This window comes from Mugil cephalus, chromosome 2 (assembly GCF_022458985.1).
Source record: "Mugil cephalus isolate CIBA_MC_2020 chromosome 2, CIBA_Mcephalus_1.1, whole genome shotgun sequence".
NCBI classification, from domain to species: Eukaryota; Metazoa; Chordata; class Actinopteri; order Mugiliformes; family Mugilidae; genus Mugil; species Mugil cephalus.
This window is the reverse complement of record NC_061771.1, coordinates 31175789-31193402: the sequence shown is the minus strand read 5'-3', so window position 1 is coordinate 31193402 and position 17614 is coordinate 31175789. Positions and strand designations below refer to the sequence as shown.

At 42.2% G+C, this 17614-nt stretch overlaps 3 protein-coding genes across 4 annotated transcripts; all 3 read left to right on the top strand.

The window, feature by feature from the left end:
- The first annotated feature begins 1103 nt into the window (after positions 1-1103).
- Positions 1104-5193, top strand: ndufaf5 (NADH:ubiquinone oxidoreductase complex assembly factor 5). The gene is made up of 4 exons (XM_047578015.1): positions 1104-1258; positions 1864-1947; positions 3638-3720; positions 5022-5193. Exons 1-4 carry the CDS (start codon positions 1234-1236, stop codon positions 5106-5108), a joined length of 279 nt encoding a protein of 92 aa, XP_047433971.1. The 5' UTR covers positions 1104-1233; the 3' UTR covers positions 5109-5193.
- A 113-nt stretch (positions 5194-5306) lies between these two features.
- Positions 5307-8530, top strand: LOC125003813. Its single transcript, XM_047578013.1, has 2 exons — positions 5307-6266; positions 7171-8530. Exons 1-2 carry the CDS (start codon positions 6209-6211, stop codon positions 7713-7715), a joined length of 603 nt encoding a protein of 200 aa, XP_047433969.1. The 5' UTR covers positions 5307-6208; the 3' UTR covers positions 7716-8530.
- Positions 8531-8906: 376 nt separating this feature from the next.
- LOC125003811 (dynein regulatory complex subunit 4-like) lies at positions 8907-16433 on the top strand. 2 transcript variants are annotated; one of them, XM_047578011.1, is made up of 11 exons: positions 8907-9233; positions 9410-9496; positions 9574-9771; positions 9865-10071; positions 11211-11265; positions 11362-11567; positions 11699-11866; positions 12190-12277; positions 14100-14308; positions 15782-15847; positions 15925-16433. In XM_047578011.1, the coding sequence occupies exons 1-11, from the start codon at positions 9231-9233 to the stop codon at positions 16033-16035; spliced, it is 1398 nt and encodes a 465-aa protein (XP_047433967.1). In that variant the 5' UTR covers positions 8907-9230; the 3' UTR covers positions 16036-16433. The 2 variants fall into 2 exon arrangements, with proteins under 2 accessions (XP_047433967.1, XP_047433965.1); XM_047578009.1 differs by having other exon boundaries at positions 8908-9233; positions 12190-12274; positions 14097-14308.
- The last annotated feature ends 1181 nt before the right edge of the window (positions 16434-17614 follow it).

Sequence of the window (17614 nt, the reverse complement as noted above, 5' to 3'; positions counted from 1 at the left end):
TCTAAATGAGGAGGAGAGAGACTCTGATAGAAAGGAGTCTTATCTTAGGGACGAGGAATGGTCTTAGTGAGGAGGTTTCTAGGTACGAGGCATCATTTCAAATCATCTAAAAACATCCTAAAAACTGAAGAAAAATACACTTTTGGTGATAAAGGTCACATTTATAGACTTCATCATAGAAACTAATCTCTGTGAAGACTGTGGAATTAGAAATGACATAAAAAGAAACTTTGAAATGTGTGTAAACTCAGGGTTTTTGTTTTTTTTCTCTAAAACTATTTACAGAATACGGTCCCAGGAACTAACTTGGAACTGAATGGATCAGTTCTGATCCTGTCTCCAATGAACGGTTCTTTATTTCAGCTACTTGGATGAAGCGTCTAAAGAAACACTTCAAGTCCATTTCTCTTTGTTTCAGCTTTGATTTTTTTTAATTTACCTGGATGACTCAGACACGTCATTAATTAAGTTTGAAGTTTGAGTTTAAAAATTCTTAGATCTGCAAGTATCACTGTTAGCTTAGCATAATGGATAGCATTAATAGCTAAAAGTAATGTGATAGTTTTCCTTGGAGAGATTTACACTTTTAAGAACTTACTGACTGGACAGTTTAAAAGTTAAACATAACCATTACTCAGTTTTAAATGTTAGCTGTTTAAGTCATTCATAAACTATAATTAGCTTAGCATAATGGATAGCTTAAAAGATAAAAGTATGTTGAGATAACTAGCATAAAGGGATGTGTGAATGTAAAAGGTAACTAACCAAACTTTAACTGCTCAAAAATGGTGATAAATATTTAGCTGTCCACTAAAAGTCATTCATAAGCCATATTAGCTTAGCATGATGCTAGCTGAAAAGCTAAGAGTAATGGTTAGATAATTAGCATAAAGAGATGTACGCTCAACCAGTTTAATAATTTAACACTTAACACTTAATACTCTAAAAATGATTAGCTTAATCTGATGTACAGATATTATATTAACAAAATTAATTGTGAATTGTGAACTGCTTAGGTCAACAATTTAAAAAGTTGTGAATGTCATGGACAAAGGGAGAAAGCAGTAGCTTCAAATCAGCAGTAGCTAAAAGGTAGAAACAGTTATAGTCGATTTTAGAGTTGAAACCAAGACTTTAAAAAGTTTATTTGTTGGACACATTCACAAATGTCCTCGTCTCTCTGTGTCTCTGCTGCAGGATGTCGACGAAGTTCAGGTCCAGTATCCAGGAATCATGGAAGTCATGACAGATTTACAAGGTACGAACTGTTCACTGTCAGTAATTAATGCAAAAGTACCATTGTTATTTTTTATTTTGATGAGCTAAATAAAGGTGGCAACGAACGATAGAAAGCAAAATCAACAACCAAGATGTGGAATTACTCCTGAAGGTGAAAGGAATCGATTGTATGTTGTCGGTAAACGTAAAAGAATTAATAATTAGTAGTTTCATGATTGACGTTTTGGACAAAATAGTTTAACCTGTGTGGTCGTACATTGTGGAGACCGACAGCGAGAGTATGAGAGGAAGAGTAGGTGTTTATTGGCTATAAAGTTTTTATGAGTGGAGATAAAGATAAAGCGAAAGTGGTCCTAGGACGGAGCCTTGTGGAACTCCACGATTAGCATGTTGACCTTCGCCACGACTAAAACTCAGTCTGAGTTTCATTGTCTCAGGAGGAGACTGTGTGAGCTGTTGGCAAATGAAAAGTGAGTTTGATGCCCTTATGAATTAAAGTCATGAGATTTAAGAGTTCTGATGATGTTGTTGTGTAGCTTCCACTTTATTTGAAGGTTAAAGGTTATATAAGGTACCTAATAAACTGGTAAATGTGAATCGGTGAAATCTTGTGTTGCTGTGCAGGTATGGGTGAGAGCAACTGTGCCTGGAACAGAAGATTGTTGCTGCACAGAGACACTATATTAGCGGCAGCAGCTATTTATAAAGGTAAGACCTGCTGTCAAAAGACGCAAACAAGGACAGTAAAGTCTTTTTCCAGAAGCTCTGTGAGACGTGATCGTTGAAAGAACACGCACAAAGACACAAAACAGCCAAACAAATTATTCAAAACAACCTCAAACTGGTGAAAAACAGCCACAAAGTGCTTCACAGCTGCTCACAGAGACACAAAACAGCCAGAAAATGGGCATAAAAAGCACAAAACATGACTTAAAAACAACCTCAAACTGGTAGAAAACAATCTCAGTGATATAAAATGATCACATAAATGTGCCTAATGACCAGATAATGACGCTTAACCACCACAAAGAGATATAAAATGACAAACAACAAAACAAACAAAAAATCTCCAGAAAATTCAGACAATTATCAGTGACTCAATATAATATTGGCCAGGAAAGTGATGTTTAATGACTCAAAAGCAACACAAAAAGAGACCAAAACCCCCCAAAAACAATGTCTAATGTCCATATAATGCCAGAGAAAGACCAAAAAGTGACACAAAGGACAAAAAAATAGACAAAGCAACCAAAAAGTGATGCAAAAGGATCACAAGAATTAGTATAACTGACTCCAGTAGCACATATAAACAACCTCACAGAGCTGTCAAATGGCCATTAAACAACAAAGAATACAGAGGATCAAAGAAACTCATATAATGACCAACAACAGACATAAAACAGTCATAGAGATGGGCACAAAAACCAGAAGGTGATTAACAATTATCCAAAACTACCTCACAGAGGTGACAGACAACCACAAAGGCACGAAATGACCAAATCAATATGCAAAATAAACAATGAATCAAAACATGACGCCTAAAGAACACGTAGAAAGAGGCTCTTTACGTTCCTACTGGTGTCTGTTCATAACTGTGCTGCATTTCTGATACTTCTCTTTTCTACAGTTTCTTTAATTAAACCTTATCCTGTGCCTATTTTTCATCATCGCCGTCATCCAGTGAACCATCAGACTGAAATAGACCAGGAAATAAATATGAGCATTGTTTTTAAAATAAAGAAGAACTTAATGCGTGAGTCACTTTCCATCCTGTTCCTAAATCTGGATCACGTCTCCAAGTCAACAACCATGTGTTCCTGGTTCTGATCCAGCTGATTTACACACAAACTGAGATTAATTAAGACCGGGTGTGAATACGGGCACTAAAAGATGGATCAGGTGAGATCAGATGTTCAGAGAGTGGCTCAAAAGTGAAGAAAGTGACATTAATCGCAAACCAAATCGTGATGATAAAATGAAACCGAATGACCAGAGAGACACAAAATAACCAACTGCTGATGCTGAATGATTATAAACACTCGACAAACAAGTGAACAACCACAAAGAAATGACAGAAAGAGACACAAAAATGGGCATGAGTAGATCAGATGGATGGATGGTTGGTTGGTTGGTTGGTTGGTTGGTTGGATGGATGGATGGATGGATGGATGGATGGTTGGTTGGATGGATGGATGGTTGGTTGGTTGTTGGGTTGGTTGGATGGATGGATGGTTGGTTGGTTGGTTGGTTGGATGGATGGATGGTTGGTTGGTTGGTTGGATGGATGGATGGATGGATGGATGGATGGATGGATGGATGGATGGATGGATGGTGTTAGCATTAAACCTGTAAAGTGCAGAGTTGAAGTTTTTCTAAACTCTTCCCGTTAATGTTTCAGAGATGTATGGGAACGAGGACGGCTCCCTTCCCGCCACCTTTGAGATCCTCTACATGATTGGCTGGAAGCCTCATGAGTCTCAGGTAAGATCCAGTCTCCGTTCACGTGTTTAGCAAACGTCTTCTTCCTCTTCTTCCTCCGTCTGGGTTCACCTGACGCTCCGAGCTGCTATTAGCATGGTGGATGAGGAGGTCATGTTAGCTTAAAGAATGTTAACCTACACCGGTCAGTGGCGTTTTCTCCTGGAGGCCAAGGGAAGCCATGCGGCCTCCATGTTTCATTAGACTGCAGCTGACGTTAAATAAAAACACTTATCTTAACAGTTTCGTCAGTGAGTGTTTGTTGGTAGCTTTAAACTCCAGAGGTTATTTTGCTGATCAGCGGCCACTGAAGTTACATTAAATAGTGACATACAAGCTACAACATACTTTTTCTGTCTCCGCCTTCCTCAAAAAAATCGTGGTCATTGGTGAACATGAATCTAAATCAGCTATCATTAATCTAAGCTAACCAACGTTAGCCTAAACCATTAAATGTTAGCCTAAAACAGCAAGTATTAGCCTACACCAACTATCATTAGCCTAAACCACCAAAAAGTAGCATAAACCAACTATCATTAATCTAAGCTAACCAACGTTAGCCTAAACCAGCAAATGTTAGCCTACATCAACTATCATTAGCCTAAACTAGCTATCTTTAGTCTAAGCTAACCAACGTTAGCCTAAACCAGCAACTGTTAGTCTACATCAACTATCATTAGCCTAAACTAGCTATCTTTAGTCTAAGCTAACCAACATTAGCCTAAACCAACTATTATTAGCCTAAACCAACTATTTTTAGCGTAAACCACTAAATGTTAGCCTAAACCAGCTATCATTAGTCTAAGCTAACCAACGTTAGCCGAAACCAGCTATCATTAGCCTGAACCACCAAATATTAGCCTAAACCAACTATCATCAACCTAAACCAGCAAATGTTAGCCTACACCAACTATCATTAGTCTAAACTACCCAATGTTAGCCCAAACGTAGCTAACAGTTGCCTAGGTAACCATCTTTTATATTTCCCAGTGAACCAAACTGAACATATAAACATGTCTAGTGTGTGGGCGGAGCCAGCTCTTCTTGCTCCAAGTCGCTATCAACACAGTGGATGTGGAGGTAGGAACCAAAATGGTGGACGGTTTTTCCTTCAGGTAAATGTTTGAGTCACGTGTCAATCATCCGGATCAGTGGCTCCCATTGGTTGAGACTAGTTCAGCGTGGCCCCGCCCACTTCACTTCTCCAGAGTTTTTTTTTCTCCTAAATTAAATCTTACATGATGGAAAAGTCGTAAACGTCATCTGGTCCGACTCATTAGTGACTCCAGTTTCTTTCCTTTCAGGCCAAACCAGCGAAGCGAGGATCGGCCACGGCGTCGTTCGGAGATTTGTCGAAGATCAGTCGGCCGACAGACACCGACAAGTCGTAGCTCTGTACATAGCACATCTAATTTAAAAATGTTTTGTATCCTGTATTACTTTCCTTGGAATAAAGTTTAGCTGAGATGGCAGAAAGTTATGACTCTTACTTCCACATTTGAAGGCGTCACTTCAGAATCAGAATCAGAATCAGGGTCAGGGGTCAATGGGGTTAACCAGTACAGTTTCACAACCGGTCACAGTACTACGTAAAAACAAAAATAAAAATAACAAAAACAAGATTAAAATATGTTATTATAAAGTATTGTCTAGTAAAATAAGCAAAATATGAACAGAATTATCATCAAGAACATTTACAAACTGACGTCAACCTCTTTCTAATATTTGGCCTCGTTCAGACCGAACATCAACGTCCGTCCTGATCTGGTTCCTAGAGTCCAGGTGTGAACACTGATCTGGTGTCAGTCCACATGTGGAGGTGGTCTGGGACCATGTGACCTCAGTCCTTTGGTCAGTGTGAACACACAATGAGTCCTGGTCCCATTGTGGATTAAAGAAAACCTAGTGACCAGGGCTGATCAACTTTCTATCTTGTTCCTAAATCTGGATCATCTCCCCAAGTCTCCTCTGATGCTTCCTTCTTTCATTTTTTAGTCCTTCCTTCCTTCCTTGTGTTCCTGGTTCTGGTCCAGTTGTAGGTGGGGATCCATTAGACATCAGCTGATACAATATTCAGCTGACCACATGGTGGCGCTGCTGCTTATTTACACACAGACAGAGATCAGACCTCCAGTCGTGTCTGTGGACACATTAATGGAGACACGTTTTAATTCAAACACCAGTTGTGAAGACAGGAAGTTAAAATGTGAAACCAGCAGTGAGTGATAAAGATGTTGTTAAAACCAGAGACACGTGTTTTTTATTTCCAACATTAAATTCCGAACCTTTAATAACACTTTTATTTTTAAGCTGACTAACTCTTATCTGTCATTTAGTCCTGAGTTAACATTGGGGAAGTCGGTTTCGGGTCTTTGTTATTGACTTGTCTCTTGGAAAATATGAACCACCCACATTCATGAGTTCCTCTTTTGAAGAACAGTAGCTTCTTCTTTAAAGCTTTGCCTCAGACCGGCGGCTGCAGGCAGAGGACATGCTGCTCTACAAGCTCGTCTTAGTCGTCGCTGGACGCTGCTGTTTGGCCTCAAATGGTAAGAAAACCCGTCCTAGATCCCAGGATTCACTCTTCATTTGTCTAAAACTTAGTTCATCTGGAGAATAGAGGCTCATTTATCCTCAGTCAATAACAGAAAAGGTGGAAAAGGGATTCAGTAATCTGTTTCATAGGTGTCTTGTTTGTTGTATTGTTTACATTATATTTATATTTTTGTTACATTGTTCCTTTTTCTTATTTGTGCATTAATGACTTTTTCCTAAAACAATTGTTAATTTTTATATTGTTAAATTGTTTTATATTGTAATTAGTTAAGAAAAACTGGCATATTTCCCTAAAACAATGTCCTGTATTTAACCATAATCAACTAACTAAAGGGAAAATTCGTTTTTTCAGTGATCGTGAAGTTTCAAGAATCGGTATCGGTATTGGTATCGGCGATACTAGCCCTGTACTTACTCGGTATCGTCCCGGCCCTCTGCAAGGTGTGAAGGGGTCTATGTTACATATCAGTGAGTTTTAGATGACTGGTGGAGTTCAGGTTTTAATCAGGAACTAAATGTTGAAGAAACGCTCTAGAACGTGTTAGGACATCTGAGTTAATCAGGACACGCTAAGTGAAACATTACCACAGGCGTGTGTATTATAATTATATTATCGGTTTTACCTTTAATTATGATAAGGTATTATAATTATCTGCACACCTATGACTTCTTATCTTGTGCAGTAGAATGTACGCCATCTACAAAAACCACTCAAATAAACAGTGCAAATATAAATACTTATATTATCATGAACATAAAATAAATAATGAAGTCAAGATTAAATGGCTCGTAGAGTCTCAGTTACAGTTTGTTCTTTAATTTCTACCATGTCCTGAAAGACAGAAGACCTTTACAGATTTATTCTCTTGTTGACGTCTTATTGTCGTCTTTTACCAGATGTGATAGAGCTGGTCGTGAATCAGGGATCAACAGCTACACTCCTCTGTCCTGATGCGAAGGGAGATGTCTCATGGACTCGTTACGATAATGGCAAACCAGAGCTTCTGTTTCAAGACGGTGTCAGTAAAAGCAGCGACCGTCGCTACAGCTCCAACGCCAACAACGCCCTGGTGATCTCTCAGGTCAAGGCCTCTGATTCCAGGATGTATCTGTGTAACGGAAAACACCAGGTTTATCTGACGGTCACCACAGATCCCAACATCGTGGAGGACGACAGCCCAGTTCCAGACTCTGAGTCAGACCACACAGAGAACCAACAACCCTCCGACTGGTGGAAAATCCTTGTCGGCGTGGCGATAGGTTCTGCTCTGGTCCTGTTGGCCGTCGTGACCCACAGACTCTGCTCAGCCAAGAAAGAAGCCGACGTGGAGGAGGCTGCGGTGGAGGTGGTTTACGAGGAGATCGGAGAGAAGCTGGGTCAGGACGGAGACTGTGTTTACTCTCTAGCTCAGAATCCTCTACAGACGGGAACCAACCATTGATCTGGTGGAGAAACCATCACGGCCATAGACTGTACAGAAACATGGAAGACCTCCTTTAAAGTGAGCTCCCCCTGGTGGCTGGCTGCAGTACAGGTCATAAGCTCCACCTTAGACAACCTAAAACAATACAACTCGTTAAATAGGATGGTAGTTAATATAACGTTGGTGAATGATCTAGTGTCAACCTTTTGGTTCAGTTTCCTTTTAGTTATTTGACGCTATAGTAACAGGATGTGACATAATGCCAATCACCCGTTGCCATGCCAACCGCTCCCGGTGCAGCGTATAACCCAACATTTCCGTGTAACTGGTGGAAGTAGATCAGAGCATAGTATTAACTGAGCGTATGAGTCTGGAGGAAGTGTGGGCGGGGCATCTGATACCGTGGCCAATGAGAGGAAGCGGAGATATGTTTATTTATAAACAGTCTGTGATTAATAACCCAAAGATATGTTTGCGTTCAGAACAGTGATTAGATTCATCTCCAGATATTTGTTAGAGTCTTCTGATGTTTGTTTATATTTTATATGAATTGAATATTTTAAGTAGTTTTTACAGACCTCGTCTTATTTTGTAATAACTCTGTTTAATCAGTGTGAATTTGAGGTTGTTTTAAAACGTGAATGTAAGTTTATTTGACGTTTATGATCTTTAAAAACCATGTTAATGTTATTATCATGTCCAAACTATTTAGAATTAGTTTGTAATTATTCGCATCCTTCCTTATGTTCGTATCTAATCTTATGTCTTTTGTCTCTTCTCCCACTTTGTCACTTTTCCATTTTTCTCGCCAATAAAAAAAAAGATCTTTAAAATGTTTTGTCCAATCAGCTGTTTAAAAAATGAGTCAGATTACTTGTGCAGAATGTTTGAACACTTTAAATAAAATAAAAACGTTTAATTGGTATTGAATTTAACACTGAATCAGTTGTTTTAGATCCACCCTATGCCAATTCAAAGGATGATGATGTCAGTGACTATGCTTATCAGCTCAGTGGGGTTTCACACCTTTTTTTTTTCTATTTTATGTAGGCGTTATATTTTATTTTTACTTTAATCTTACTTTGTTTTATCTTTCCGTTTACTTGTGCTTCTTAAGAGTGCTGTAAATGAAAACCTTCCTCTTGCATTTTATTGTTTCTGCACAAAAACAAAAGTTGTGGTATATTTTAATTAATTATTGCAAATACATCCTTCTTTTTCTGTACGTTGCTTTTATTCATTTAGTGAAAAAACAAAAGTGAAAAGCATAGGAAAAAAATATAAGATATATTCTATATCTATATAAAAACAAATACAACATGTAGTAATTTGAATAAAGAAACAAAAACATTTACATTTTAACTATGACCAGATTTTCTTCTTCGCTCCTGAAATGTACAACGTGAGGGTGGATCATGTGACCTTGTTGCCATGGCAGCGACTCGTGTTTACGGCTGCCTCACTGTGCTAGCTAGTTAGCTCGCTAGCTCCCTTCTCTCTCCGCCGCATCCCCCTGAGAGTCCGCGCAGAACGATGGTGAGCAAACTTTTATTTTACAACTTTAAGAAAATGTCGCTGACTAGCATGTTAGCTTAGCATCCGGCTGAACGGCCTAGTACGTTTAACCGTCAGCCGCGCTGAGCTAACATGCTAGCTAACGGAGAACTAATGCGGAGCTAACGGGGAGCTAACATGGAGGTAACTGCGTCCAGGCGCCGAAGAAGAGCAAGAAGTCCGGGAAGGGGAAGACATCCTCGGTCGTGGACGGCGTGTCCACGGAGGAGATGTCCAAGGACCAGGTGAGAGCTGCGGCTAGCTCCGGTGCTAACGGCTGGTGTGGTGCGGAGGCTGGTTACGGTTTGTCTGTGGCCCGCAGCTGGAGGAGCACATCATCCGCCTCCGAGAGGAGCTGGACCGGGAGCGGGAGGAGCGCAGCTACTTCCAGCTGGAGCGGGACAAGATCCAGGCCTTCTGGGAGGTGTCCAAGAGGAACCTGGAGGAGACCGAGGCCCAGCTGAGGAACCGCAGCAGGGAGCGGGAGGAGGCCGAGGAGCGCCACCGGGTGGAGATCACGGTGAGCTGCACTCATACCTGTCATCGACCTGCCCGTCCTTCATCATCCATCCATCCATCATTCACTCCCCCCCCCCCCGTCATGTGACCTCAGGTGTACAAACAGAAGCTGAAGCGCGTCCTGGCCGAGCACCACGCCTCCTCCTGCCAGGTGAAGATGGAGGCGGTGGCCTCCTCCTCGCTGACCCAGGACCAGAGCCGGAGGTCCGAGCTGAGGCAGCGTCGAGACCTGGGAGGAGTTCAGTCTGAATTCAGGGAGAAGAAGCTCCACAACGACGCCTCCATCAGGGAGCTGAAGCTGGTGAGACCTTCACTGACCGCGGGACACTGACCATCTTAACTATGTTAGAGAGTCTGGTCAAGCCAAGACACGGGCGCCATGTTTGCTACATCAGAGGTTAGATTCTACAGTTTAACTCTATGGGGAGGATGTTAAAATAAATGTCTTATTTTCACTATTTTCACCATTAACGGGCCTATAAATGTAATTGCCAAAATCTGTCAACATGTAAAAGGTCCTCACTTAAATATCCCAGCGTTTACTTCCTTTAAATATCTTAAATAAACCTGTAAAATGCTTTGTAGGAGCTGTGTTTACCTTCTCCTCAGTCTCCGTGTTCATCCATCATAATTAAAAGGTTCAAATTACTCAGAAAAATTATAAATACTCAGAAATAGTGAAAATTAAACTACTGTTATTTAGTAATATCATTATAGCATTAGCACGTTAGCCATAATAACTTAGTAGTAACCGAGGTAAAGTTAAAGTTAAATGTTTTTGTCTACATGGACATAAATGACATGAACACATGGTTTCACAGTTTATATGACGCTAGCTGCTATTTTTCTAAGCCTTTAGTCTAGATAACTAGTTAGCATAAGGTTAGCATGAGGTTAGCATAAGGCTAGGCTAACTTCAAACTTTATTCATGTGTAAAGTGGTGTTGGGTGTTTTTGAGATCAAGGACACATTAATGATGGTGTGACTTTATTTTTCTATATAAAATCCGAACAAACGTCAAACAGAGACATTGACATTTACCTCATCACATAATAGGGAGAAACCAGTTGACATCCAGTTCTTCCTTTTAATCTTCTGCTCCATAACTTTCTCTGATTTTGAGTTTCCTCCGTGTTTTCCTGATCCTGTGCTGGAGCCGTAGGCTGAGCACTGTGGCATATTTTAACTTTTAATCCAACTTTATTCTCTGTTATTGTCACTTCTCTGTGGGTGAATATTGGTCAGATGTATCCAACATGGCGCCCATGAAACACGTGACCAGCTCAGAGCCAATCAGCATAGAGGGACAGCTCAGCTCCATTCATTAGTTGGACAGACTCGCTCTAATATACGGCTCTGGGTAGAACGAGTCCTGTGTGAATGAGGCTAATGTCCGACATTTGGTTCGTGCCCCTGAACGCATCGTCTGTCTGTCCCAGAAACACCAGGTGGAGCTGATGGAGCTGACCAACCAGTACCAGAGCAGGATCACAGGTGATCACACCACCCACGTTTTATACGAGGAGTCAAACAGCCACTGACTCCTCCCCCCTCTCCTCCTCCCCCCCCTCCTCCTCCTCCCCCCCGTAGAGATGGAGGTCCGGTCCCAGCAGCAGCTCCAGTCCCTCCAGGAGGCCGGGGAGAGGAGGCGCAGGCTGGAGGTGGAGGAGGTGGAGGAGAGGATGAGGAGTCGCGTGGAGGCTCTGGTGGAGGATCAGGACCGAGCTCTGCGAGGAGCCGAGGAGTATTTCTCCGGAGTTCAGGCCAAACTGATGTCGGACCAGAAGCTGCTGAAGGTGAGAGGTGGAGACGTGTCCTGGTCTAAAGCTGCAGGTTAAAACATTTAAAGGCTCTGAACGACTCCTCATCTCACCGGTCCTGGTCCTGGTCCTGGTCCCGGTCCCGGTCCCGGTCCCGGTCCCGGCAGGAGGAGCTGGCCGAGGCCCAGAAGCGTCAGAGCCGAGCGGAGAAGGAGCTGTCGGCCGCCCAGAAGGAGAACCAGCGTCTGACGGAGGCTCTGAACGAGGCTCGGCTCCAGCTGCCCCGACTCCAGAGACGCCTCCAGGAGCACGAGGAGGCCAAGGCGCGGGCCGTGGTGAGTTCACGGACCGCAGGGAAAAAATCACCACACACACTGGTTGGTTGGTTAGAATGAATGAACAGAGGAGGAGGTTTTAGTGTCATGTGACCAGAATGTCAGGATGCTAATTAGCATTGTTGCTATATAACAGATGCTGGTTAATGTGAACTGTCCCAAATAAATGAATGACATGAACATTGAGGCTGTTTTTACCTGTTAAACTGTGGCTGCTTTTATTCTTTATATATTTCTTTCTCGTATTGTTTTGTCCTGTGTGTGTTTGACTCCTTGAGCCTTTATTTCATGTAGTTTTGTTGCATCTGATTTGGTGTCGACAGGTGAGTCGAGCTCAGGTGAAGCTGATTGAGAAGGAGCTCAGAGACCTGACGGTGGAGCAGGAGCTGCTGCTGGACGCCTTCAACAAGACAGCCACATATACCCTCTCAGCTCCTCCCCTCCTCCTCCACCTCAACTCTACATGACTCCTCCTCTCTCCTTAACCTCCTCCTCCTCCTCTCCCCCCTCCCTTCCTTTCCCGTCCCTCCTGCTCCTCCCTTCACCTCACCTCAACTCCTCCTACCACCCCACCCCGGCCTCCTCCTCTGCTCCATCTCCACCTCCACCTTTACTCCTTTCCCACTCCACCTTTCTCCTCACCCTTCTCCTCCTCCTTTCCTCCACCTCCTCTTTCCTCTTCACTCTCCACCACCTCCTCTCCTCTTGTCCTTCCTCTCCACCCTTCTCCACACTCCTCCCTCCCTTTCACTACCTCACCTCCTCCCATCTCCTTCTCCTCCACCTCCTCCTTCTTCTCCTCCTCCTCCACCTCCTCCTTCTCCTCCACCTCCTCCTTCTCCTCCTCCTTCTCCTCCACCTCCACCTCCTCCTTCTTCTCCTCCTCCTCTTCCTCCTCCACCTCCTCCTTCTCCTCCACCTCCTCCTTCTTCTCCTCCTCCTCCACCTCCTCCACCACCACCTCCTCACTAGAGAAAATCGGGAGCTTTGGTGAAACAAAAAGAATTATTCTCCAACAAATGATAATAAGAAACAATAACTTGGCAGACAAACACTTCCTGAGACCTGGAGCATCATCCTCCGCCCCTAAAAATAACAACACAACGCATGACAACACAACATACAAACGTATACAAAACACTTACAAACAACATAAAACACAACTATCAACACACCATAACACACACTTATAACACACAACGTATACAACAACGTATAATACCACAACATTAACACACACTATACACACATAATACACAAGTATAACACACATACAAAACACGTATAACACCAACGTATAACACACATAACACACAACATTGACAACACAACTATACACACAACGTATAACAACACAACGTTACAACAAATATGACACATAATAACACACTATACAACACGTATAACAACACTATAACACACAACGTATAATAACACACTATACACAACGAAACACACAACATATTAACACAACATTACAACACACACATAACAACCAACATATGACAACCACGTTACACAAACGTTACAACTAAGATACAAACACGTATAACACCACTAAACAACACACTAAACACACAACATATGATAACACAACTATCACACAACACATAACACACAACGTATACACACACGTATAACAACACAACACATAACAACACAACATATGACAACACAACGTATAATAACACAACGTATAACAACACAACGTATAACCACGTATAACAAACACGTATGACAACACACGTAACACAACTTAAAACACAACATGATACACAACCTACACACAACACATACAACACACGTATAATAACACAACTATAACACACAACACATACACACACTATGACAACACAACGTATAACAACACAACGTATAACAAAACAACGTATAACAACACAACGTATAACAACACAACATATAACAACACAACACATAACAACACAACGTATAACAACACAACGTATAACAACACAACATATAACAACACAACGTATAATAACACAACGTATAACAACACAACACATAACAACACAACGTATAACAACACAACAAACATTCCCCGTAAATGTTACAGACGTGATGGTTGCTGCTGTGTGACACATGTTGCTGTTGTCGTACTGTGAAAACTGTAATGATTGTGTAGTGGTGGTTTGGCTGTTGCCACTGTTTGTGCTACACCACACGCTGTGTTCATTGTGTCTGTGTGTGTTGTGTGTCCGTGCGGCTCAGATGGAGCGTGAGCGCGACGAGCTGCTGAGGAGGCAGACGGACGCCATCTTGGACGTCCAGCAGAGGAGCAGCATGAAGGAGCTGGTGCTGGAGCGGAAGATGGAGGCTCTGAGCCAGACGCTGGAGAGGAAGGAGGCTCAGCTCTGCGCCGCGCTCTCCGCCTCCAACGTCGACCCGGCGCTGGGCAGCAGCGCCTCCAACAGGCTGGAGGTCAGACTCTCACGTCTAATAACCAGCATAATAAAAACGACACGAGTTTAACAGCAGCTCACAGCGCAGAGCAGCGAGCGGGTTCGTTCTTAACAGGTTACGAACTATTTGCAGATCCTCAGAGGAGGATCAGAGAGAACTGAACTCAGGGCGTAGAGTCGGGGAAGAGGATGGAGCTTGTTTTGTTGTTTTGTTTGGTTGAGTTTCCCCTCAGAGTTGATGATGGTGATAAACGTAGAATCCACAAGGTCTCCAGAAATATTAAGAGTTGATATTGTTTGATATATTTAGTCAAATTAAGACCCAACCCCTTAACAAATATGAGCACGAGCTGTGTTTGAGTAAACGCTCATTGTCTCCTGATTTCACTGATAAAATCCTTTACAGGATTAAACCAACACGTTGTGTTCAAAACAGGAAAAAGGAGAAACCAGAAAATCCTCACGTCGATCCAACAATCAATATTATCCAGGTCAAAATGCTCCGTTTGTATCAATAAGGCTCCAAACTGTTCATTTCAGTTGTGTTTTCAGTCCAACAACTACTTTCAGTTCCATAAAAATCCACAAAGAGCTGCTTCAACGGGAGATACGTCGCAACCTTCGTATTTTATCAAAAAAATACACGTGAATTTTGCTGTTGTTTCATTTTTAAATGGCCGCTGAACTCGACTCCTCATTGAACCAATGCAGAGCTGCTTTGTCCCGTCAACAAAACCTCAGGAGACAATGAGAATGAGAAGCCTCTGGTCTGGTCTTTCATCCACAGACTGAGCCGGTGTCTTAGATCAGATCAGCGCTAAAGGAGCTGGACGTCTGTGCATAAGTTCAAATTTAACTTCACTAACTCTGTGTCAGTTGATCTAATAGTTATAAAATATAATTCTCCCTGAGTGTCACCTTTCAGTGGAGCCCAACATTAGGACTGTGTGTTAAAGCATTTAAAAGTTGTGGCCTTTTCATTCAAACGTGTCCATACGACACAGTTTGGAAACGCCTGTTTATTCACTTAGAAAAAAAAAGGTACAATAAACTCAGGTTTGGTCATTTTTAGATGCAATTTGAGCTGGAAGCTGTTGTGTTATCCAGACGAGATCCGTCCTCAGTTTCCTCTGAAGGCATCAGATACCAAAATAAATTCAGACAAACACAACAACTTCTTACTTTTAACTGTGTGTCAACTTTGGTTCTTCAAGAAAAAACAAAACTTAAATTCATTCTGACTTTTGTGATAGAAACTCAGCTTTGATAAGAGATATATAATAACATATATAATATATAATATAATAATAAAAATAACTATAATATATAGATACTAAGTAACTATAGTATAGACACTAGTAAACAGAGACTAAATAAAATAAGATAAATAAGGTAGAAATATGACTAAAACTGGCAACAAGCAGCATGAACTACTGGTAACTGAGCTGAAGGAACCTGAAACCGGTCTTGCCCTGGTTTCCTGTCCTTGCAGGAGATCCTGGAGTCTAAGCAGAGGACCATCGCCGTCTTACAGGAGGACGTGGCCAGACAGCGTGAGGTGAGTTGTCCCACCGTAGTTTCTGGAGCTCTGGGTCACGTCGCTGCAGCTCAGCGTGGATGTCCCGATGTTTGCAGGAGTACGACAGGATGCTGCACACCTGTAAGGAGAGGCTGAAGTCTACGGGGGCCCCTCTGCACCACTTCAGACCCTCGGAGCAGATCCTGAACTCAGCGACGCCCCCCTAAGACCGACGGCTTCACAACGAGTCCACGTGAGGACTCTTTAATCGTCCTGCTGCTGAGAATCATGTGTTTTAGAAGTAGCGAAAAACACAAGTTACTAATGTAACCCGGGTTCTGTGAGTGTGAGTGATCACCAGCGATCAGGGGAAAAGAGTCTAAGAGGCGCTCAGGAAAACTTTGACTATCATTGTTGCTGCTTTTTGGTCATCATTTGTTACACATTATGACGGCAAAGAGACAAAACAAACAAAAACGACAACTGTTTGTGTAAGTGCTTTAAATTGAACTGATTGAGCCACAGTGCATCAAACATCTATATTCTCATGAGGTGTTGAACAGAAAAGGTTTCTTAGTGTCATAGTTGAACGAATCCAGATAAAAATAAACAAAAACCTACTCTGTGTTTTTCTCTGACTTTTTTTTTTTTTTTGAAAAATGTGTCCCAGACAGCTTCATGCTAAGCTAACGAACAGCATACTTACAATGTATTCCTGAAACAGCCGACACCGTCTGAAAAGTTCTGGTTCATTCACTTTACTTTAAATGTAGAAAAACATGAACAACTAATGCTAACACGGATGCTAACAGACGAATGCTAACATCAGTGTTTCTTCTACATTCATTTAGGACATTTATAAATCCTAGCCGCCACCCCTTCAAATTTTTTTTCTTTTTTTTTCTAACAAACCAAATGTGTTGTTACACGATCGTTAATGGGAGCTCATAGGTGAACATCGACTGTGCGAACATACAGCTCACATAGCGATCTCCCACACTTTTTTTAACAATCATGGCAATCGAGGAAAAGAGGAGATTTGGCGGCAGATGTCGGGCTCTGTGCTGGACACAGTGATTTATTCTGATACCAGCAGCTTTTTGAAGGAGCAGGGGTTCGACCGGTTCATTTTCAGGTCATCAACAAACTGCAAAGTTGTCTGCAATGTACGCGATGACGTATTAGGGACTTTTGCCGATGTTAAAGTCTGCCCAAGGCGAGTCAACCCGGGTCTGAAAATGTCCCAAGATTTCAGGGTATAATCCAATATTTCCTTATAACTGGTGGAGGTAAAGCAGAGCGTAGTACTAATTAAACAAAAATGAGAGTGAGTCTGGAGGGAGTGTGGGCGGGGCATCAATGTTGTGGCTCCACCCCAAATTGTATTTAGTAAAAGTGGAATTTTCCGTCGTGTCCGACTGACTTTAAACTCCTGTCCTGTCTGTTTTATAAATAAGAGTGTCTAGCTGGACGGATGCCAGAATTGCTGGAGACAGCTAAGACTCTTCACAGTTTATGGTCTTGTGACTTGTGAGATGAACATTAGTTCTTCTTAGAATAGTAATATATAAAAAGAAAGATTATTGAACTAGCCACTCAGCTAACAGTAGCTCCTCCTAGCCTCCCAGCTAACAGTAGCTCCTCCTAGCCCCCCAGCTAACAGTAGCTCCTCCTAGCCCCCCAGCTAACAGTAGCTCCTTCTAGCCCCCCAGCTAACAGTAGCCTCCTAGCCCCAGCTACGTAGCCTCCCTAGCCCCTAACAGTAGCTCCTTCTAGCCTCCCAGCTAAACAGTAGCTCCTTCTAGC